Source organism: Ursus arctos, unplaced genomic scaffold (genome assembly GCF_023065955.2).
Source record: "Ursus arctos isolate Adak ecotype North America unplaced genomic scaffold, UrsArc2.0 scaffold_25, whole genome shotgun sequence".
Lineage (NCBI taxonomy): Eukaryota > Metazoa > Chordata > Mammalia > Carnivora > Ursidae > Ursus > Ursus arctos.
In genome coordinates this window covers 14,076,992-14,100,609 of record NW_026622930.1, presented here as the reverse complement: position 1 = coordinate 14,100,609, position 23,618 = coordinate 14,076,992, and the positions used below count along the sequence as shown (strand labels likewise).

The following is a 23,618-nucleotide window of genomic DNA, read 5'->3' as shown; positions in this document are numbered from 1 at the left end:
CCCGTTCCCAAACGTGATCAAAAAGATCGTTATCTGCCAACTGCAATGCTTTTCTGTATCTGTGGGAGGATCTGTTCTCTTGGGCACAGAGCCAGGACCACTCCTGAGGTGGCCAGGAATCCAGGTGGGCGGTGGGGGTTGCCAGCCTGGACCAGAGCTCTGGTCTGCAGCAAAGAGCCCCTGTGCTTTGTGGGGAGCGTCATGTACCGCTAACAGACAGAGCGGTTCCCTCTCCTTCTTAGCCCTAGCTCAGTCCATCTGCATCAGGAGGGTGGGGACTGGCCAAAGGGCTCCCAGGCCAGCACTGCCCACGTGCATGTGGCTTTCACCCTGGTCTCATGTGCGCGGCCAACGGGGCCTGAAGGCTGAGTGGTTCTGTCGTTGCTGTTAGTTGTTATTTCTTCCACAAAACAATCTAAAGATAGGGATCATATTTATTCAAAAGGTAAGAATTCTCAGGCACACACGCGGGCACAAAGAGGAGTGAGATCTAAAGCTTCCCTACTGTCTAATATTTAAGTAGCACAGAACACCTTAAACATTCTGCCATTTTACATTTTTGCAAACGTTGCTTGATCTTTGAAGATCAAAACTAGCCATGAACAATAACCTAATGAACATAACCTAGCAGCTGAAAATTTCTTTTTATTCCTTTATATAGTCTAATTTGTGTAACCAATACCACCTTACCACACCCAGTGCACTCTGAATAAAACATGACCCCTAACATCGCAGCTCAAAATAACCACAACTACCCTTCCAGCATATGCCTTTCCATTCCCTTGCTTATGTATGTGGGTTGGAGTCAGCCTCGTCAGACTCTGGACTGCATATAAACAGTGGGTGCTAGGTTCAAACCCAGGGCCGGCTGGGGCGTGCAATTTCTCAGAAGGAGCCTAAGAAGAGCCAGAGCTACCAAGCGGTTGCATGGCAGTTTCTAATTATGGAGTGCTTGCTGTATGCCAGGCACTGAGGCAATCCCATGTAAATCTTCCCTGTGACCCAGCACAGGGTGGGGGTCCTACCTTCCCATTTGGAGAAATTGAAATCTGAGACACAATACTGCCAGTGAGGCGGAAACTGGGATTCCAGGCCAGGACTGATGCCAGCACGATGAGAAAGAAGTATCCAGTCTCATCTTACTGATTTTGATTATGATACGTGCAGTTTGGGGTTTCTTTTCTCCCTTTCTGTATCTTTGGCAGACCAAGAAAAGAAGGGGAGTTTACTCCAACTTGAAAGGAGGCAGAAAAGGAGAGCTGGACTGGCCTGCAGGGGGCTGGTTTAGCCAGCAGTTTGCCTTGTGGCCCAGAGCCAGCCCTGGCTCTCTGGGCCAGGTTTACCTGTGTGTGCATGGTGGCTGTGCCCAGCTAGGTGTCTAAGAGAGCTCCCAGCTCTGACATCCCGGGACTCGAGCTGGACCCGGCACCCATGAATGCACCACACACAAACTGGAGGCCAGGATGGGATTTGTGGCCCTCCGTGGCTCTCACCAAAATAATGATCCTGAATACACAGGAAGTACTATTTAAATTACCCTGTTCTAAGGAAAAACATTAAGCAAATACTTTTTTTATGAGATGTGAAGGGAGGGTTGGACAAACCAGAAATCATGCTAAGACATGTGAGAGACACATGCAGGAGGAACTCCCACAACTCGATTTTGTACCGCGATGTGACCCCCAAACCAGGGCGTGTACTTTCTTGCTCCATCTCGGAGATGAAAATACTGGAAGAGCCAATGGAGGGGGTGAATACAGACCATGCTACGAACACCTCCCGGCCTGGTCTGGTTAGACTGCAGAAATAAACAAAGGCCTTCAGAAACATTCAGTGTGTAGACACTAATGTGTGTTCAACAGTATAACTAGTCAAAATCAGAACAGGTGGGCACCTAACCTTAACTATAAAAAGAAAACATACTGCAATATTGTCTTAACTCTTTTGGGAAAGCAAACACAGACATATCTGAGATCCTCTCTGTCTTTGAACTATGGCAGTGTCTCACACGGCCTTAGGCTTGGGGACCCTCTGAAGGCAAAATCCATGTCTGAGTATTAATGAAAAAGTGATGCTACGCCTTTTTTTTTTTTTTTTTTAAATTACAACACATTCTTAAGAGATCTGGATATTTAAGAGGCAGCATTAGCCACGCAGACAGTATTTACAAGGGACTGATACGTGGGGCCCTACAGTTTAATTGAAGGTAACAAATAATTCAGAGATCTGACAGGCTTTCCTGAACAACGCTTCAATCATTTCGACAAACGCTGCAGAGGAAGGATCCCTTCTGGTCAGCCTTCAAGGCACAAGCACAATTATATGTGCTTTCAGTTGAAGAAGATCCTGGTTATTCCATACTCCCCTGGAAGTTACAAATCTCAGTGTAACTGGCCTGCTTACTCTCATCTTATTTTTCATTTTTACTTTCACTGAGATGTAACTGACATAACGTTATATTATTTTCAGGTGTACAACATAACGACTGGATATTTTTATACACTGCAAAACGACCGCAATAAGTCTAGTTAACATCCATCACAACACCTAGTTACAGACTGTTTTTTCTTTTGGGGTGAGAACTTTTAAGATCTATTCTCCCATCAACTTTCAAATATGGAATACCGTAGTGTTAACTCCAGTCACCATGTGGTACGTGACGTCCCTAGGACTTAATTTATTTTATACCTGGAAGTTTGGACCTTTAGACAACCTTTACCCATTTTGTTCACCCCTCATGCAGGTCTGCTTGTTTTTAAATCTCAAGTTTTCAAATACATTGCTTTCTTCACTAGCGAAATGCTTGTTACAAAGCTTCAAGGTTTTAATAATGATTTCTAAATCAATTATTTCATCAGCCTATTTATTCATCAAGATGATGGAATGCAAAACCACTTTGGTTTAGGTAGAAACTTCACGTTCATAACGAGTCTCCTGTGTGTTTTAGCAAAGAACTTCTCTCAAAGTTTTTGCTAGCGTTTTCATTTTTTCTCCTAATTTCACTTATAGTCACATAAATTCATCTTAATCTACATTTAAGAACCTAACTCTCCGGTTCTGAATGTTTAAAAAAAAAAAAAAAAAAAACAAACCAAAACCCACTCTCAGGAAAGATTGACATTTCAGTAAACTCTGCCAGCTGGCATGTTTAAAATGGAATCTAAATATTGTATTAACAATATCAATAACAAGCAGGTTCGGTGGGCCGTAATAAAACACGCTTGAATTGTAAGAGAAATTCTTGTCATTTTGTGTTTCACCAGCTTTAATTTACTACATTGATTTAATAAAAATCTATGACAATCTCATCTTTAATCATGTAAGAATTCTGAAGTTCACTACATGTGCATAATGAAAATCTGAAATCAAGTAGGTGTAATGAAATTTTTGTTGCCCAATCATTTTCTGAAGCTTTTGACCAAAGTAACAGACCAAGCAAAGCCCACATACATGTCCAGCTCGATGAAGTTTCACAAACCATTCACCCACATAACCAGCACCGAGATGAACGAACTGGCACCTCGGGAACCCACCCTTACCAGTCGCGACCTTACACCCCAAAGATAACCACAACCTTGACTTTTTCCTTGCACACCCCTGCAAACCCTGGCAGGGGGCATCCCTGAACCAAGAGTCACGAGGCACACATAGGCTTGCACATTACTTCATTTCCTCTGTGGAAGGTAGGTGGTATCCTCCCGATTTTATAGATGAAGAAAGAGAAGTGCCAGGTCAAGTATCTGACCAAGCCAAGAGGCATACAGGTATACGTGTAAACGCACATGCAGCCGTGTGTGTGGGCAGGAGAGGGGTGGAATGAGGGATCGTCAGAGTCAGGTCCAAAGCCAGGTCCCTCCAATGCCAAACTCAGCTCTGTATGTTGCACAACTGCTATTTTAGGAAACCTCATTTTCCTCTAAATTCATTGACTCACATGTTTGAAAAATGCCATTTATAGTCAAATGGCCTTATATAGAGAAAACTAGATCACCCCCTGACCCCAGCTCCCAACCCCCACGCACACTTATGTGGTGTCACAGTTTCTGAAACAGAACTCATTTTTTCTTTTTCTTTCAAATTTTATTTATTTATTTATTTATTTATTTATTTGACAGAGAGAGATAGCCAGCGAGAGAGGGAACACAAGCAAGGGGAGTGGGAGGGGAAGAAGCAGGCTCACAGCAGAAGAGCCTGATGTGGGGCTCGATCCCACAACGCTGGGATCACGCCCTGAGCCGAAGGCAGACGCTTAACGACTGCGCCACCCAGGCGCCCCAGAACTCATTTTTTCATCTAGCGTTTTATCTCCCCTCCTCACTACATTTTGGATTGTGAACAATTTTGAGGCTCTGCACTAGCACAATCTTAGTTTTAAAAATTAAGTTGGCAAATAGCGAGCGAGCCTGAAGAGGCTCCGTCTCTGGTCCTGAACTGGAGTCATTACTCAACTACTCTTCAAATTATACTGATCTATGATGTGATTATTACTGCTTTTCCTAAGTAGCCTGGGTAATGAGAAATGCAAAGACGCCCCAGACTGCGGTGATCTCGGGGCTCTAACACCCCGCTGTCTGCCCAGCCGTCCCCCCACCTCACCTCTACACCAAATAACTTCTTGCTCCACGTTCTCCTCTAGCGGGGTCAGTACAGCTGCTCGCATGGCCTCCCAGCTTCGGCTCCCGCTGCGCCCGTAACAACTCACAGGGCGCCGACCACCGTCCCCGGCGATCACGTGACACCGACCACGTGACACCAAAGCGGCCACCCAGGAGCAGTTTGCCCACGCATGTTTGTGAAGACCAGCTCTTCGTTCTTTATGCTTCCTCGTATGTGTAATTTCACTGCAAGCCTGAAACGGTACCCTCTACCCCAAGCCCTCAACGTCAAAGCCACTCTCTACTACCTTTTTCAGAATCTCTCCCACCATTCTGCCCGGAACACTTTTCCTTCACCTTCCCATCCTCTGTCCTGTAACAAATAAGGACAAGGTGACTTCCCATCTCCATCCTGGCTCATCACATTTCCCCTTCGTGAACACATATGTCACACACCAACGTACTGTCTGTGAACTTAACTTTGGGCCCGTGCCTTTGGTTGTGGGATTCACTATTTTGTGAGCTTGGCAGAGTGTTTTTGCCATGGCTGCCATATCACGGCGCCTCTTCTGTATTGGAGCCTGGAGCGACACTGATCGATCAGTGCACGGCTGACCACGTCAAGCAGATTTAGGAGACGCTGGGATGGCAGCCTCCCGCGGGACTAGCAAACACCCCTCCGTGAAGTCTTCCCTCAACTCCTGACTTCCTTCCCCCAGAGTTTGAGCTCTTTTGAGACGGCACAAACCACCAAGGCTTCTGGGTGATTCTGCCCACCCCCCCTCCCCAGCTAGTCTGCAAACTCCTGGAGGCTGGAGATCTTATTTCTATCCCCAGCCTCAACAGGGTACCTAGCACACCTTAGGATATGAAGGGATGTTTGTGAAATGTTTGTATGTAATTCACTGAACTGAACTGGACTGAACCATGTCCTCCCCTCCACCCCCAATTCCTATGTTGGAACCTTAACTCTCAACGTGGCTGACTTTGGATAAGGTTAAATGAGGACATAAGGGTGGGGCTCTAATGCAACAGGACCCTAACAGGGCCTTCATCTAATAGGGCTGGTGTCCTTACAAGAAGAGGAAAAGACAAGGGGAAGAGCATGCACACAGAAAAGGCCATGCAAGGACACAGTGAGCAGGCGCCATCTGCAAGCCAAGAAGAGACGACCAGGAGAGATCAAACCTGCCGCTCCTTTGATCTTGGACTTCTAGTCTCTAGAACTGTGAGGAAATAAATTTCTGTTGTTTAAGTCACCAGTCTGAGGTATTTTGTTATGGCAGCTCTAGCTGATTAATACATTCACCAACTGTCCAAGCATCTTATATTCTAAAGATGGGGCTCTGGGGACCAACTCTGGCTGTGAAGGCAAGTTCATGAAGATACAGAGGTTCGTTGCTCAAGGTTAATCCCCAGTAAAGGGCAGCTGTATCCCATCTTCCGTCTTTCCCTTATCAACAATGCGGCAAGTCTAGTTAAGGCAATAGGTTTTAGCAATCCCCGCTCTGCCAGGAAAAGTGAATGTCATCATTAACTAAGATTCTGGGCCTCTGGGAAATTACTTTAACTTGACTGACACCACCTTATGCCCTGAGATCTTGATAATCCTGTACACTCGTGGATAATGGCCATTATCATGAAAAGAAAGCTAGAAGAGTCTCAAGTGGGAAGATCTACACTCTGGTCTTAGATCTTCCACTCAGTGGCTACATATACTTGTATACGTAACCTCACATTTTTGTGTCCAGTGCTTCTTTTTTTTTAAATTTTTAACAGATTTTATTTTGAAGTAATCTCTACACCCAATGTGGGGCTCAAACTTACAACCCTGAGATGAAGAGTCACACGCTCTACCATCTGAGCCAGCCAGACATCCCTCAGTGCTTTGCTTTTTAAATAAAACGGCTGTGTTGTTGTAATGGACAGTTCTTCCTCCCTTTTTTGGGAACCAATCCAGACTTGCATCTGGAGAACTTTCATCTCCCAGTCCATCCATGTGCTTCGAAGTGATGTTTCCACCCCGAGTGTAAAACAATCTATGCCCCTCCCCACCAATTCCTCTGGTCACAGTGATGGTTCCCAGTGGTCATGTGATCCAGGCTGGTCTAATTACAATGCTACTCAGAACTTCTCCTGAGGACACCGAGGAAATGCTAGACTCCCAGCTGATGTCTGTAGTGCAAGAGGCTGTGGCGGCCACCTCGTAAACTCAACCTGAGCTTCTCTGAGCTCATTTCCACCAGACACTAAGCTGAGCTGGGGAACAGAGAGAATAGGTATTATTACTAACATGATCCTACTTTGTTAAGTCACCATCTCAGAAAAGCTCTCTACGCTCATCTTAAATTCTTTCATTTGACAGCCAAACTAGGTGGGCCTCCTCGACCAATGGGGAGTTGGAATTTTACTGACACAAAGAAATCATCAGTGACATAGATTTAGTTCAACTGAGGCTACTCACTTAGAGATTCTCTATTAGGACTCTTGGGTGTACATCCCCCATTCCCCCAAACTGGGTCAAGTAAAATGGGGGAATTTAGAGCTCATGTAATCCAACCACGAGAAGGATAGTGGTAGAGTGGCCCCTCATCTCTGCTTCTTTGCCATGGTGCCATTTCTTGGCAACAGGGATTGACTCCACACGGTACCCCTTGTTGAATCCAGCACATCCTTCAGAGCCCCCACACCCAAGTAAGAAGTGCCTGGCCTGGACTGGGTTACATGCCCATCTCTTCACCAACTGCTGAGGTCAGGGAGCTCCTATAAGAAGTTCGCACTTCCCCATTTGCAATATATATTGGAAGCTGGGGTAGGGGAAAAACAGTGGGTCCCACAAAAGCACCCCAATTTAGGCTTACAATAGCTGCGAAAGTTTTAAAAGTGAAAACTTCATTCGTAATTGTTTCATTTCCCAATCTTGGCAAAACTCAAAGAATGAAGTTTCTTAGAGTCTGAGAAATACAGTACATACGAATGATAAACAGAAGTGACCTTTCTACATGTCACAGGCTTCTCATCTCTTGTCACGGTGTCTTCACAATCATGCTCACAGTGTGGGATATGAACCCATGGCCAAGACACTAGGTTAGAGCAGCTCTCTGAATAGACATATAGTTCTAACACCTCAATGCAATTTGTGTCAAATTGGCAGCATGAGATTATCCTAAATGTGCCCCATAAAAAAAAAAATCACGGCCGAGAGAGGGGCCAACCCATGTGTGCTAGGGTGACCACAAAGTGGTGGTGGTGGGGGGAACACGTTCAATATGATCCTTTAGATGGTCTCCTAACGTTCTTTTTTTTTTTTTTTTTTTTTTTTTTAAGATTTTATTTATTTATTTGACAGAGACAGAGACAGCCAGCGAGAGAGGGAACACAAGCAGGGGGAGTGGGAGAGGAAGAAGCAGGCTCATAGAGGAGGAGCCTGATGTGGGGCTCGATCCCATAACGCCGGGATCACGCCCTGAGCCGAAGGCAGACGCTTAACCGCTCTGCCACCCAGGCGCCCCTCTCCTAACGTTCTTGATCACTGTGAGTATCGCTCTCCTTTCTTTCTCTCCCTCCCACCTCTGAAATGCATCTTTGCAAATAGTTCGTATTCTGGCACAGAGACAGAGAGGAAGAAACAGCAGTACAGATCACAAGCCATTCTAACCCATCCCCAAGGAACCTTCCTTCTCTGTGTCACATTTCTGCAAGATCTTAGTCACTCCGAAGTGTCAGTGAGAACAGCTGGTGAGAACGGCAGTTCTGTTCCTCCCGCGGCATCAGGTGTCTTCTGGGCATTTGCCTCCGTGTAGCAGGAGCTTCAGAAACACTGGAAATAGTCTTAAATACTCCTGAAGGTCTAACTTCCGTTCCACTGGGGAAGGATTTTTTGTTATTGTTATTTGGGGGTGGAAGGTATTGGAACCCTTAGGAAATGGCAGAAATGCTATCATAAGCATTATGAATTCTATTTATTAAACACTCAAAGATTGCCAACCACTGTGCCGGCCCCTGGACGTACACTATCTTGTAATTCTTACAAAATCCCATGAAATACTGTTATCTCTTTGACTGGCTGGGAAGGAAAGGCTCAGGCGCATCAGAGGAGTTGCTTGAGGTCACACAGCTGGTGGACCGCAGAGGCTGGCCGCGGCACCCAAGACTGGCCAGCTCCAAGGTCTCTACTCTTCTCTCCGAGGGGCGCTGGGACTTGCATATGGGGCTCTTGCAAAGGGCCAAGGACGCTACACAGTCATCGGCTAATCACCACCGTGATACCGATCTCACAGGACTGGCGCTTTCGCATTTTGCAGTAGTAGCCCAAAGGGGTTCACATAACTTTTCCAAGGTCAGACAGCCATCGGGCAGCCAGGCAGGGGACGGATCCAGGTATACCTGACTTGAAAACTGATGTCTTTTATCCTCGTGCCATCATTTACTAAGGCCAACGCGAGAACATGGGTGCACGTGGAATCACCAGAGAAAAGAAGGGCAGGGGGATGGGGCAGGGGAAATGTGTTCTTGCAGACTCACAACATGGGGTGGGAAAAAGTCTGAGTGCCTGGGCCACGTTCACTGGCGTATGCACACACGTACACACCACGCACACATCAGTCCTAACCTAGCATGTGCCCCACAGTGAGCACTACACCCAGGAGTTCTCAGCCACGCCTCCTGGTCACCCAGGGAACCAAACAAAAACACAAACTTGACCTCAGGCAGACGCTTTTAAGTGCACTTCTGAAACTGCAACGTGAACAGCTCCGAGTATAATTTTTTTTTAAGATTTTATTTAATTTATTTGTCAGGGAGAGAGAAAGAGAGAGAGAGCACGAGCTCACAAGCAGGGGGAGCAGTAGGCTCCCTGCTGTGGGACTCGATTCCAGGACCCCGGGACCATGACCCGAGCCAAAGGCAGATGCCCAACCAACTGAGCCACCCAGGCGTCCCTCCATGCGTATATTCTAAAAAATTCTTCATTGTAAGCCTCTTGGCAATTGCATAAAAAATATTTCTAGACTTCTCTCCAAGCAAGTTAAATAGAACTTCAAGGGGAATGACTTTTCCAATTGTATTTTAAGATTGAGCACTTTGATAAAAGTGTACTGGCTCTCCAGTACAGTGTGATCCAAAATTGTATCATCTTTATATATTTTATAATCTGATACAATTTAGTAGATAAGAGAAACATTTTTAATGTTCAAAAATTAAACTGTAAGGATATATTCCTATTGATGAATTATAATTGGTGTAAAAATTGCTGTCTCTCTCTATGACTATAAAATCCAGATACGCTCAAAATAGTCATTCTGTAGAGGTGTGGGTTCCTCTCACTGCATTAATCTTTGAATGACTAATTTGAGGATTTCCCTTTTTCTCTATCCACAGTCTTTAAAATATCTTAATATTTAGCGGTTTACAACAGTCCTGTGTGGGGAGCAAAAGAGAAACGAAGCACCTTGATTACTTGAATCAAAGAAGACAACATAAGTATTCATTTCCATCTTTCTCTCTTGTCATTGTAAACTGCTTTTGACCATTACAAGAGCATACTCCCCAGCCCCAGTCTGCAAAACGCTGCAGGACAGACAAACATCTCACGTGGAACACTTCAAAAAAGTACTTAGGCCATTCTGAACCGAAGATCAGTTAGTGTAAGTCCAGGCTTATGATCCTCGATCTGTGACCCTGAGCAGGACAAATGTTTGGGCCTTATTTTTCCCATCTACAAAATGGGAGTAATAATTCCCTAATATATAAGGCTAATATAAGAATAATGTAAGGAATTGGGGCGCCTGGGTGGCTCAGTCGGTGGAGCGTCCAACTCTTGCTTTCGGCTCAGGTCGTGATCTTGGGGTTGTGGGATCAAGCCCCGTGTCAGGCTCTGTACTCAGCAGGGAGTCTGCTGGAGATTCGCTCCCTGTGCCCCTCTCCCCCTCAAATAATAAATAATCTTGAAAAAAAAAAAAAGAATATTACAGCCAGACACAAAAGGTCACATGTTATATGATTTCACTCATAAAATATGTCCTGAACAGGCAGGTCCATAAAGACACAAAGTAGACGAGTGGCTGTGCGCTGAATGAAGGCCCTTGTGCTCCTGTGCTTTTCCTCAGTCCCGTCCTCTCTGGTTACTCTGCACCAGTGGGTGTTCCCTGCCCTCTCCCCCCCCCTTTTTTTTTTGCTCTTCCCTCTTTCTGAAACTCTTTGCGCTTCATTTCCGTGATTTTCCCCCGTTTCTAACTAAGCTCATCTCTGCTGTTGCTGTTGTCCACTCCCACCACTTTCTATCATAAATCTATGTTTTTTCAACATGGACTGTTTCCCTCTTTTTCATTCTATGTGCCCATGAAAATCTCATTTGCACCCGTTATCTTCAGTGGCCATTTCTGGAGTAACAATTTCCAATACTCCCTCTTCTAGCCCGTCTCCCCTCCTAGCGACGTTACCCAGAAACAGGAGGGGCAGCCCACAGACCCTGCCTAGCAGGTGCCTGACCCAGAGGAAGCTCTCAATGTCATGTTCCCCACTGGACTGGCAACTCCTTCTCGCTTCCCTATTTCTATCCACAGGGTACCATTTTCTCGGGGTGCAACACTGGATTTTCATGAAGATGGTTCCTAGGGACGATGGGAAAGAGACCAGCTGATGTGCAAGCCAGAAAGGAAAATCCAGGCTACGGGACTGATGTTTTCCCAGAATCCACACCAGGCTGGAGACAGTGGGAAAGTCGGGGTAACTGCAGACGGGGTAAATTTGGATTCCCAAGAGACAGTGATGGTCAAAATTGACCAAAACCTTCTTTTAAAATTGCATTCCCATATATGTATATGTGTATATGTATGTGTGTGTATGTAGGTATATGTGTGTGTGTGTGTGTGTGTGTGTGTATATATATATATATATATATATTTTTTTTTTAACACATTTCCTTATATTTAGCTTTAAGAGCATGTTCTCAGTGACCACATAGAATGTGAGGGATTGGAGAGGTGACCAGCATGCCTTTAAATTCACTTGACCGGGAACAAAAACAGCCTCCTGACTTCATGACAGTGGTTATGTAAATATCTTTACAGATAACTCAGGGAAGAACAATAAGACAAACGATGCCAAGAGAAAGGGGCCCCTCCTAAACACCAAAGGGCTCCACAGTCCAAAAGAGGACAGAAGGCAATTAGGACCTGGGGGGAAATGTAGGGAGCCCCCCTCCACTTTGTTATTACTATATTTTTTTGAAATGGGTGTGCCTGAGGACAAGAATCAGGAGGTTTATGCATTTGGTAGATGCCCTCGTTTGCAAAATGGACAAAAGAGTCAGCTTGTGGAGCAGATTAGATGAAAGGAGCCAAAGAGCCCAGGGGCTGCAATCAAATGTGAAAGAAATGAGTGGGGGAGGGTCAAGGCAAAGCCGAACAAGTCCCAGTCCGACCACACAGTCTTTGGGGAGAGAAGTGCTGAAGTGCCAGGGCCTGGGGGCCTGCGGCCGTGGCAGAGATGGGGTCCAGCAGCGCCATCCTGGTTCCACAGGGAAGGAAACAAGGGTGCGCTGGCAGCGAGAAGGGGAAGCATGTGAAGGAGAAATGATTAGGAGTCTGCTCCTTTGAGGTGTTTTGGAACTTTTCACCTTGAATCTATCTGCCAGGATTAAGGATGAGAAACCCCGGGAATGAAATGGTGGAAAGTGACTCAATCTTTGCTCTGACAGCATTTGGGAGGCGCCAGGCACTGGACTGGACTGGACTTATGTTTGGACGTTCTCGTGCTCCCGTAACCTCCACAAGGATTCTGGGGAACACATCTGGTAGCCCCATTGTACAGACAATCAAAACTGAGGCCCAAGGTCCAACAGCTGGTGCCCGGGGAGGGAGGGCTTCGAACCCGGGCTGACGGCGTGCTAACTCTGTGCTTTCTCGGCGTGGCTGTCTACGCACTTGCTGTGTACGTGCAATTTTAGAGTGAAGGGAATAGCTCCGTGTTTGTGAACTGGGTGACCTCTCAAGGAAGCAGGCCTATTTGAAAGGAATCAGAGATAAAGGGATGAACTAATCTTTCAGATCTATGTATACATCCAACAGGATCGGGGGCATCCCATCTTTGGCCCTGTTCTGAGAATCACTAACCCCAGCAAATGGACAAGGGAAATTTTAGCCGGGAAGGTAAAGAGAACAGGGAAATCAACCACATTCAGAGGATTTCAGCTCTATTTTCCTATTTTCACAGTCAGAGTTTTGTAAGATGTTCTCATAACTAACTCTGACCAGGAATGTAGCATCTTCTAAATGCCTTACTAATATGAATTTCTTGAATCCTCACAAGAGCCCCAAGAGACAATTATTATTATTATTATTATTATTATTATTATTATTATTATCATCATCATCACCATCATCCCCACAGAGAGGCTGAAGCCAGCTGCCCAAGAAGCTAAGACATAGTTCACTGGTTCATTTCCAGGCTGTCCCAATTTATAATGTACTGTCTCCCTAAGATCCATGGGGCCTTTTAGAGTTGTCTAGTTCAGGGGCTGGAATCTTCAGCCAGGCTGCCACCACCCTGTTTCCTCTCCTTGGACCCACCTGCAGACACAGCTGGCTGAAGGTAGCACTCTTTGCACCGAGCTAGAGCTAAGCCTCAAATCCATTTTGACCCACTCTTAGGAAACAAGCTGCCAGAATGGGGCAGAGCTTGTACTGCATAGGAAACCCCTGCCACCTCTGAGGTCCGCTTCCTAATTCACACAGAAGAATAGGGAAAACTCGGGATGCCCTGTGGCTTGTCCAAGGTCACAAAGTTTACCAAGTGGCAGTGCTGGGACCACAACTAGGCCCCCTGGCTCGTCATCCAGTGCGTCTCCCACTACAACTTGTTTCTGATACACTGAATACTTGCTCTTGAGCCTTTTGGGGCAGGAAATACAGCCAAAGTGAGGTACTGCTCCCATTTTAGCAGTAAAAATGCATAGCAAAGCCACAGCAGAGGGTCAGGGCTTTGGAGAGTGGGTGCACGACATGAACTCGCAGGAATGGACGCACCTAAAGCCAACCTGGACCTTTGGAAACTGGTATTCCCCAAAGCGAGGCATCCAATGGTCACGGTCAACTTCATATGTGTTGGACCAATGGCAAGAGTGCCTCTGTGCACTCCGAGAACAGCGTGCATCTGACAGCAGAAGAGCTGGTTTCCTTTTTCCCTGCCTGCTTTTGGGCCTGCAGTGGCACGATCCTGCTCTGTGCGCTGAACGTGCCTCGGAGGTCTTCTCTCCATTTCATTAGCTCATCCGGTGGGTTGTCAGAAGTGAATGGAAATAAAAATCTGTTACGGCTGTTGTGGCATTTACTTTAATTCCGCCACTGCATCCTAAGGACACAGATTTAATAGCAATCAGTGGCCCAGTCCTAGAGTGAGAGAGAGAAGGAAGGCAGAGGGAGGGTCTAGAAGGCTGGTGGGGCGTTAGCAAGGGGGCCTGGCTGGTGGTGGCATCCGCAGCTCTGCCACAAGGGCTGGGGTGTGCGGTCTGACCCCAGAGTGGGCTGTAAGGGGTTGAGGGGGTGGGCCCTAGGCCTCCCTGGGTAACTCCAGCCCAATCTGGGGGCTGACACGCAGAGATGGGTAAGAGAGACGTGTTTGCGGGTGGGGTAGTGGGGGTGGGCCCGGGGAGCACCTGCTCAGGGCTGGAGGTAAGAAACAGGTGGGCCCACACGGGCAGCGGGCACAGAGCGGCAGAGGCTTCTCTCTGAACGAAACCGCACAGGGAGCTCTGAGGCCGACAGGCCCTACGAAGGCCACAAGGGCAGATGTGGAAGAGCCAAGATGACGGCAGCTTGTAGGAACTTTCAGTAGAAGGCAGGAAGCGAAAAGAACAGCAAGGCCGTACGTAGCGCTGGGATAAAACCTCTGAGGAGCAGATGAAGGGTCAGACCAGGGGTGAAGAATATCTTTAATTAGGAATCACTGATTCATTAAAATAACTCATCCAAGGGTGATATTTAAATAAAGTAACCTAATTTTAAGTTTGATGGGTGAATGGAATGTGTGTGTGTATGTGTGGGTGGGGGGAAGGCACTAGGGCGTTTGGAAAAGAAAAAAATATATAAAACGCTTTACTCTTCTTATTAAAAAAAAAGAGAGAGACATTATTAACTAATAAATAAAAAATGTATCTCAAATACATAGAGACCATTAATAGAGACACACAGATATAAGGAGGGGACAGCTGGAGACACCTGTCAGCTGGCCACTCCTGCAGGGATCCGAATCAGCCACACTCATCTGTTTGGACCTGTCCTGGGTCCTCTTTGAACAAAGGGTTTGTCCCTTTCTGGCGCACGGCGAGGTTTCCATTGTACAGAACTGAAGTACTCTCTGGTCCCTGAAACTGCGAACACCCTAAAATTGTCTCTAGCAGCTTGAATGGCATTTAAAATACTGTGAATTGATGAAATGACCAATTATGTTAAGTATCCATGCCTGGTGTCATCTAAACCAAATCTTACCCCATTATCCCCAAAACTGCTAGATGATTTAGCAGGCCCTCTCGCCAGTGACTCTGCAAGAACCAAACACGGAGGCCACACTCAAGTAGGACCGAGTGCTTCTTTCCAGTAGGTTCTCGCAATTAGTTTTATGCTGGAAAAAATAAATAAATAACTCCTAGGTTTCTGCTCGACAGCTAATAAACCAAACAACTCTGAGACAACACACTTGGGTTCCCGCTATGTAACCATTATGTCCTATCGTCCTGTGCCTTTCAGGGTCTCACTTCCACCGCACGCTCTCTGGACATCGCAGTGCTCTGAAGCAGATCCTGCTGAGAACATGGGCTGTCGCCCTCGCAAAGTGCCCACGACTCGTTCCTTGTTCACAGCCCCCCACAGAACGTCCCCATCACCATGCGCCCTCTTGCCTATAGACTCTTGTTTCCCCTTCTCGCAATACCTTTTGTTGTTTCCGCACGCCCACAGTCTATTTTTCAAGACCTCGTTCAAGTGTCAACGCTCCCGAGAACTGACGGGCCCTCCTCTCCCACCCTCCGGACAAAAATCCGCCTCCCTCCACCAAACGGTGTGACACAGCTGCTCCTTCTGCCATGCCTACCTTCTTGTCGTCACAACTCCCAGGGCCACTCCACACAGCAGGTTCTCCCCAGTGACACCCCCCCCCCCCCCGTGTAGCCCGGTTCAGCCAGTTTTGCATGTGAGGGCGGCCAATGTCAGCTGGGTTTTGCTGGCCGGTCCTTGGGCCTCTATGTCACCTTCTACCCCAGTTCTAGGCAGTGGGTTCTTTAGGAGTACCCTGCTTGCCTTCAGCCCCAATCCCTGTGGCTGGGACCTACTCACAGAGTTGTTTCCTAGTCTCATTACCCAGAGCAAATGCCCTCCTGCTTGCTACAGGGGAAAAGAAGGAGCATGTGCATATTTTGAAAACGTAAAGTATAAAGATGAGAAAGGGAGTATAAATCAGGCATGTTTTCTTCTACTTGAGTCTAACCCAAACCATCCACTGGCATGCCTGGGCAGCTCCCTTCTTCATGTCCCCATGTTTTTACTGTAAAACTTTTGCTCGTGGGTATTAGCAACTTCTTGATGACCCAGTACCACCCAACGAAGGAACACAAAAATATGAATTGAGAACAGGCACGTAGTCTGAAAAATCTCAGCACCATAAATATAGATATAGCAAATACACAGCAAAGAACTGTCGCAGGAAAAAATGAGCAAATCCTTGCCCACCCTCTCAAACTCCAACCAGGAGTCTTCTGATTTTCACATGTACAAAAAAATACAAATAAAAATTTAAAAAATAGAAGGGCTGCAATGAAGTTCATGTGGATTGAATAAGCATCTGAAATCTGTAATAATGTGATTCTCAGCGCTCAGAAAAATTAGAATTTTAAACCCTATCAGGAAGAGAAAAAAGGTCCACACCCATGAGATAATCTCACAGTGAAATCACGCAACTTCAGAACCTTACTGATGTTTTCTTCATGCTTTTGCCGGACAGAAACAACCAAAAACTAATATCGTAAGAGCAAATCTTACTTAATGTGAAACTTAATGAATTAAAAATCCTGTAAGAAAATGTCCTGGCTAAATAAAATCCCTCTTCTGAAAATAATCCAAACACGAATGATATTCATATCATTGTTATAGATCTAGAGGAAAAATAAATATGCACATAACTGAAATTCACTTGAAAAAACTCCCAAAGGCTCATCATAATTGGTTTCCGTTTAATGCTATCTGAAGGGAGAACAGATTTTTCAAAATTATGTATTAATCTTTGAGAGTAGAGGGAGTTCCCTTTTTGCCTTAAATATTTAAGATATCTATAATGGTCATTAAAATAAGGATTAGTCAAAGCTGCCTGCCTGAATTTCACCTGTACCAAGCAAACAGGCAAGGAAATCCTTCAGTTGCTGATTTCACAGGCTATTACAAAGACAACATGTAATCACATGGCCTATAAAACAACAGAAATGCGATGCCATCTCTTTGAGGTACTCAGGAAACCTGAAGATAAATGTCCCCTTTCTCAGCCACATTTACAGTCCACTCCTTCGCACACCTGGCCGGCCCTTCAGGAAAAGACGCTTACCGGCTCTAAAGCAACCAAAATGCACAGCCCACTCCGCACTAGAAGCCCAGAGCGGTTCTAAAGCTCTCGGTACCACCAGACCCATCTGCTTTTGTGCCCCTCTGACACCCAGCCGAACGACAGAGGCTAATGGGGACAGGAAACTAGAAACCTCAGGAACCCACCGATTCCAGCTTATCTGCACAGCAGACCTCCAAAACAGTGATAATCCAGAAGTATCTAGAAGGCATCTCACGGCTACTTTTAACATTTATTCTTCTTTCGCTTTATTCAGTCACTTCAAAAGAAACTTAATAGCCAAAGCAGAGATGAAAGGCAGTTGGAATTCCTTGAGCAGGTTGGACAGGACTGACAGCAAAGCAAAGGGTGAGCTGGACTACAAGAAGGACGTCCCCCTGCAAGGGATGCTCATGGGGCAGGAGAGGGGTGACTGAACTCTGAGCCTTGCAACCCCCCACAGCCAGCCTTCTAGGCACACGGGGATGTTAGGGGCCAGCAGGGAATAAAGGCACCACCACAATCACCGAAGCGCCAGAACACCCAGAACATTCCTCATTTGCTCGAGCACTGGAAATACATAACGGGGTGTGTTTTCACCAGCTGACTAGCTCAGTTTATGCTACTCTCATACCTTAACTGCCACGTCATTCCAGTTTCACCAAAGCAAGCCGACGCTTCCGAAACAGGGCCAGTGGTGGCAGACCAAAAAACCAGTCCTGGTTTCGGACTAACAATTCATAGCAACCAGGAGACGTGAGTAGGAAGAAAGAAAGAGAACTGGACAAACAGTCCCAACCCACAGCAGTCACACTTCTCCAGACAGTGCCCTCTCCTGAAGAGGACAGGGCTCCCCTGGCTGCTACCAGCACAAGGGCCCAGTGCCGGGGGGTGGGAGGGGGCGCTCCGAGAGACCTACCTGGCAGAAGGGCTCCATTTCTCTTGAAGAAGGTACTGCCCGGCCAGATGGGTGGACCTGATGTGCTGCAACAGAAGAGAAACCAGAGTAAGCGTGGGCTGGTGGACTCCCCCGGCTGCACTCGGAACGGACGCCTCTCCAAACGCATCACTCAGAAGGCCTCAAAACACTTTCCCAATGATGCGTTATGGACACCCTCCGAAAATGCGTCTTTAAAAACCACCCGGTTCGTATTAAGTTGAATGGCTTCGTGATTCACAGCGCAGAACCCGTCTGCATGGGTATTCTGCTTACGGTCCTGACCCTTCTCCCTCCTGGGCACTGAAATCATTTGCAGGTAAAAGAAATGGCACGTGCACAGAGTCCAACATCACAACGTAATCACTTAAGCATGGCTGCTAATTGGTTCCTAATTTTATGAATTTATGTGGCAGAGAACTTCTATCCTTGTCTTCTGGGACCAAGTGGGTTTTCCGTCACTTCCTAGTGACACCTGCCCGGGATGAACGCACATGTGCCTTTCTTGGCTTTTCTCCTCACCAAATGCTTAACATACAGAAATGGCTTTGATGGACTCCCTCCCTCCCCCATCCCATCCTCTTGTTTGGGATCCTGTGTTCTATTTCTTTGCTTAAAATGTTGCCCTCCATACCCTATAAAGCATTTTGCAGATGTGCCTACCACCCGCAGTCTGGGAGGAGGAGACAGAGGCAAGAAAATAAGATCAATACACACAAAGACACTTCACTACATTTACAGATGAACGTTCTCACTGTTTTAAGACGCCCAGTGAAAAACTTTATAACCAAGCCAGTCTTAGTAAAATATCCTTGGAGTGGGAAGTCGGTTATTCTAAATCAAGGATTGGTTTAGATTCATGCTAGAAGCACTCAGTCAAACATGTTACTACCTCCAACCCAAGAGGCAGCATAGGTGACCTTCGCTAAGGCAGTCCGTGGCAAGTGATACTGGTTAAGGCCCTGTCAGTCACAGTAGAAAAGTCACAAGCTGGTCTGACAGAGGTGTAAATGTGGTGGGCATGCGCACACGGAATAAGAAACCCGAAGGGCTACATAATGAACACTTTACCAGGCAGCCGGGGTCTCTGGGAGTACAGGACAGCGATCAATACTGTTAACAAGGAGAAACACCAGTGACACATTGTGCTGACCAAGATTTCGCTACCTGCGAGGTACAAGCAGCACAGCAGGTACGGGGACACGTTACGTGATTGGTGAGGGGCGGAGAGGGAGGGAGAAGAGAGCTACAGCGCGTAGAAATACTGTTCGACGTCGAAATGACGCCAACGGTGCTAGAGAACAGACACTACGAACCTGGATGTAGATGAACCTTGTTGTTTTATTTCTGTTTGGGGTTGACTACACTCAGAGTAAGCGAGAAGAAGGCATCGAAGCTACAGCTTCTCCTGCAGTCCTCTCAGCTCTGGCAGGCGGGGCCTCTGAGCGGCCAGGTTGCACAGCACACCAGACCTGCCTGGGGGTCTCAGGGCCGCAGGACGACGGCACGCTGATTTCTCTTCCATCTGATTCCTGTCCTATTCCGTGGAGGCTTTCAAGGCTCAAAGGTGCATGAAAAATAATGTGTATTAAAATGCTCAAGATTATCTTTTAACAACTCCAGCCATCTCCCTGGGATTTTTATCATCTTATTTTTATAAGAAAGCAGGAAACAGCAAGCTGGCTGTTGCCGATCCTGAATCACCTGATTTCTAAAGATATTTAAAAACTGAGGACTTCATTATAGAGGGGCTGGTGCTTCGAGAGAATTCAATAATTGAGTATTACTGCAGGAGCCTGAATATCCAGCTTACTTCCATCCAAATCTCCTCTTTATCCTGACCTTGATTTGGCTGAACACTGAGGAAACGCCTGGCATGGAGTGAACGTGGGGAACTGAGGTCAGGTAAATCCAGTGGTTTAAGATAAGGAAAATTCTCTGCATGATAGAAATCTACTCAGCGATTTCTACAACATCCTTTTAACGTACCTAAGTCACTGATCACTATTCTAGTCATCCTGCCACGATGCCCGCATAATGGATACTCCAGTCGTGGAGAGAGATTTGGACTGGCTCACCCACCTGTTCTTCCCTGGCCCCCACTGTCAATGACAAATTCATCTCTGGTCTCCTTCTAGCTCAAGTTAAGCTGGTTCCTACCATGCTCACTGCAATTGTAGCTCACTGGCCAGAGTCTACGTGCTTCTTTCGGATGGCCCCTCAACATGGCTGTCGGGATTCAAGGACTCATTAAGTACCTACTGAGAACTGTCCTTGGGGTAGAGAAGGACACAGGGGAAAAATTAAAAGCCATATTTTATGGCCTCTAGGAACTTACCTAGCTCCAACCTCCTGTGACCATATCTAAAGAGACATACTTGACTATGGAAAGGCCAATGGATGCGGCCCTAGTGGCTGCAAGTGGGGAGGTAGCAAACTGATTATTTTTTTTCCCCTCCATCTGGTGATGCTCCCAGCTCATTGGCCTTTAAGGCTCAAAGTTGGTTTTCAAAAATTATATGAAATTACCTGAAGTGTTTATTAGCCATAGGAATTTAGAGAAGACGCTAACGGAGGGCTTCACAGGAGTTGCTGAAGTACCCTGGAAACCACAAGTTCATGTGGCCAATCAAGGGGAGGGGAGTGTGAATGTGACACATGCGGGGGGAAGAGGGGTCGGGGGTTCTCTACGCTCGGTCACTTAAGCATTGGTGACTTGTAAATGGTCACTGCCATGAGAAGTGGCCACGAGGGACCCCTTAAGCCTACCGGAGTGGGTTTTAATCACCTTACAATGGTGCTCACAGGGTAGGATGCTGGGATAGCAAATTACCATTTACAAAGGATAGCAATCAACAGTTTTCCAATGGGATCCTCCATGCTGTGGACGGGCAGGGCAGAAGGAGGAGCTGAGGAGATGGGAGGCCCTGAGAGGTGGAGGGAGCTGCCCAAGCATCACAAGGCTGGTTAGTGATGAGCCCAAGACCAGACTGGGGCTTCCAGGGCCGGCCCACCGTACCATCACATACACATCATGCCTCCTCTTCCCACGTTCCTCTTCTAATCTGCTGGCACTAAACTCTGGTCTATCCTTCTCCATGAAGAATGCTGTGGATGGTATTTCACTAAGAATCTCAAGGCAAATGGCTAAAATCAACAACACAGGAAATAACAGATGTTGTCAAGGATGTGGAAAAAGGAGAACCCTCTTACACTGTTGGTAGGGATGCAAACGGTGCAGCTACTCTGGAAAACAGTACAGAGGTTCCTCAAAAAGTTAAAAATAGAGCTACGATCCAGCAATTGCATTACTAGGTATTTACCCAAAGGATACAAAAATACTGATTCGAAGGGACACATGCACCCGAATGTTAACAGCAGCATTATCAACAACAGCCAAAATTACAGAAAGAGCCCAAATGTCCATCAACTGATGAATGGATAAAGAAGACATGGTATATATATGTGTGTGTGTGTGTGTGTATACACACACACACAGATAGATATAAACACAATGGGATATTTCTCGGCCATAAAAAAGAATGAAATCTTGCCATTTGCAAGTTGGGTGGGGGGAACTAGAGTGTATTATACTAAGAGAAGTAAGTCGATCAGAGAAAGACAAATTCCGTATGAGTTCACTCATACAGTGGAATTTAAGAAACAAAACAGATGAACATAGGGTGGAAAAAGAGAGCGAGAGGCAAACTGTACAACAGACTCTTGACTATAGAGAACACACCGAAGTTTGCTGGAGGGGAGGTGGGTCAGAGGATAGATGGGTGATGGGGATTAAGGAGGGCACTTGTTGGGATGAGCACAGGGTGTTGTACGTAAGTGATGAACCACTAAATTCTATCCCTGAAACTAATATTACACTATACGTTAACTAACTAGAATTTAAATAAAGACTTGAAATAAACAAACAAAAAGAATCTCAAGGCAAAATCCCAGGCTAGAAAAAGCAATCAGGCTCACCATATGGGAAAGACAGACACATGGGCTCATAATTAGCAGAAACACCACAATGCGGGTGCCACAAATGTCTCATTTCAATAACACTCTAACAAAATTCCATGACCTTCAGCATTATATGCCAAACCCACCTGTGACAAAGGCAGCTGACCAACAGGTTAAGAGGGCTCCGACTGCCAGAAAAGCAGTTTGTGAACTGGCATCCGAGCACACTGACCCAGGCCGATCATGAAGACCAGCGCTACACCAGCACAAACCCCAAGAGAGACATGATACATCTTGAACAGCAGGCCTAGCGTTTGCTGGTCTCAGCCCTCACTCACTTCCTAGGCTGTACCCTGGAAGCTGCATGACTTCCAACTCCCAACAGAACACCATGACTCAACAGGTCATACAGCCCTAAGGTGGCTCTTGGCATAATGATGTGTTCGATCACGGGATTTTCCTCCACTCACGAGCTTTCATCCTTGTGAGAACCAGACAGACTGTAACCAAGACCCTGAGAGGTTCTGCCAAGACCCATACTCCGGCCTGGGTTCTGTGAGTCTAATGAAAAGCAAATTAAGAAAATTACTTTTTTCTTTTTTCCTAAGAACTCAGCTACCAAATATGAACTGGTGTATCTAAAAGAGAGTACAGGATATTCCAACATGAGTGAACCTTGACATTATACTAAGTGAAATAAGCCAGACACAAAGGGACAAGAACGGTACTTGACTCTAGTGGTCAAATTCATAAAGACAGAAAGGAGAATGGAGGTTGTCAGGGGCTGAGGGGAGGGGAGGGTAAAGAGTTGTTTAATGGGTACTGCAGTTCTGTAAGATGAAGAGAGTTCTAGAGATTGGCTACACAACACTGTGAATGCATTTAAGTAATACCACTGGATGGTGTACCTAAAAAACCTAGTTAAGATGGTAATACTTCATGTTATATCTATTTTACCACAACTAAATTTTTTAAAATGTAAAATGAGAGAGACAGAGAGGGGGGGAGAGCCAATGAGTGAAGAAACTCGTGCAAGAAAGACTCTAAAAGAAATAAATCGAAGTCTAAATAAAGAGTTTTGGGCAGTGAAGCACCAACCTACGTGCTGTCTGTGAAGGGACAGTCAGCATCTCTGCTAGAATGGTCCACAACACACTATAAAGCAGAAAGCCCAACCCGACTGAGGAAAAGGAAAGGGGTATCGTGAGGCCAGCCTATGCTCATCTAGTATTTACGGAGCCCAGGGCTTGCTCGATACTTTGTAGGCAACCGAACAGCCTCCTGTCATATTCTTAGCCCTGGAAACGAGTGTGAAGGCAATGGCTCTGGACGTGTGACATCTACCACCAGACTGTGTTTACCCAGAAATAAAACACTCAAAGCACTTGTAAAAGTGGGGAAATTCCCCAAAATACCTGAAATTCTATTGTTTTAATTCTGTGTATTCATCACCAGAAAATAACAGAAAAATAAATGTGACCTGTACCTTATGCTAACACAAACCCCTGGGGTGAAGGACACCAGTCACTGAAGTTTGGAAA

At 46.2% G+C, this 23,618-nt stretch overlaps 1 protein-coding gene across 29 annotated transcripts in view; it reads right to left on the bottom strand.

The window, feature by feature from the left end:
* Nucleotides 1-23,618, bottom strand: part of FOXN3 (forkhead box N3) — a 384,586-nt gene that overhangs the window by 97,015 nt on the left and 263,953 nt on the right. For all 29 annotated transcript variants that reach the window (XM_048219823.2, XM_048219835.2, XM_044389973.3 and 26 more), the window contains one exon: nucleotides 18,100-18,164. In XM_048219823.2, coding sequence (XP_048075780.2) covers nucleotides 18,100-18,164 — 65 coding nt within the window. The remainder of the gene's footprint in view (nucleotides 1-18,099; nucleotides 18,165-23,618) is intronic.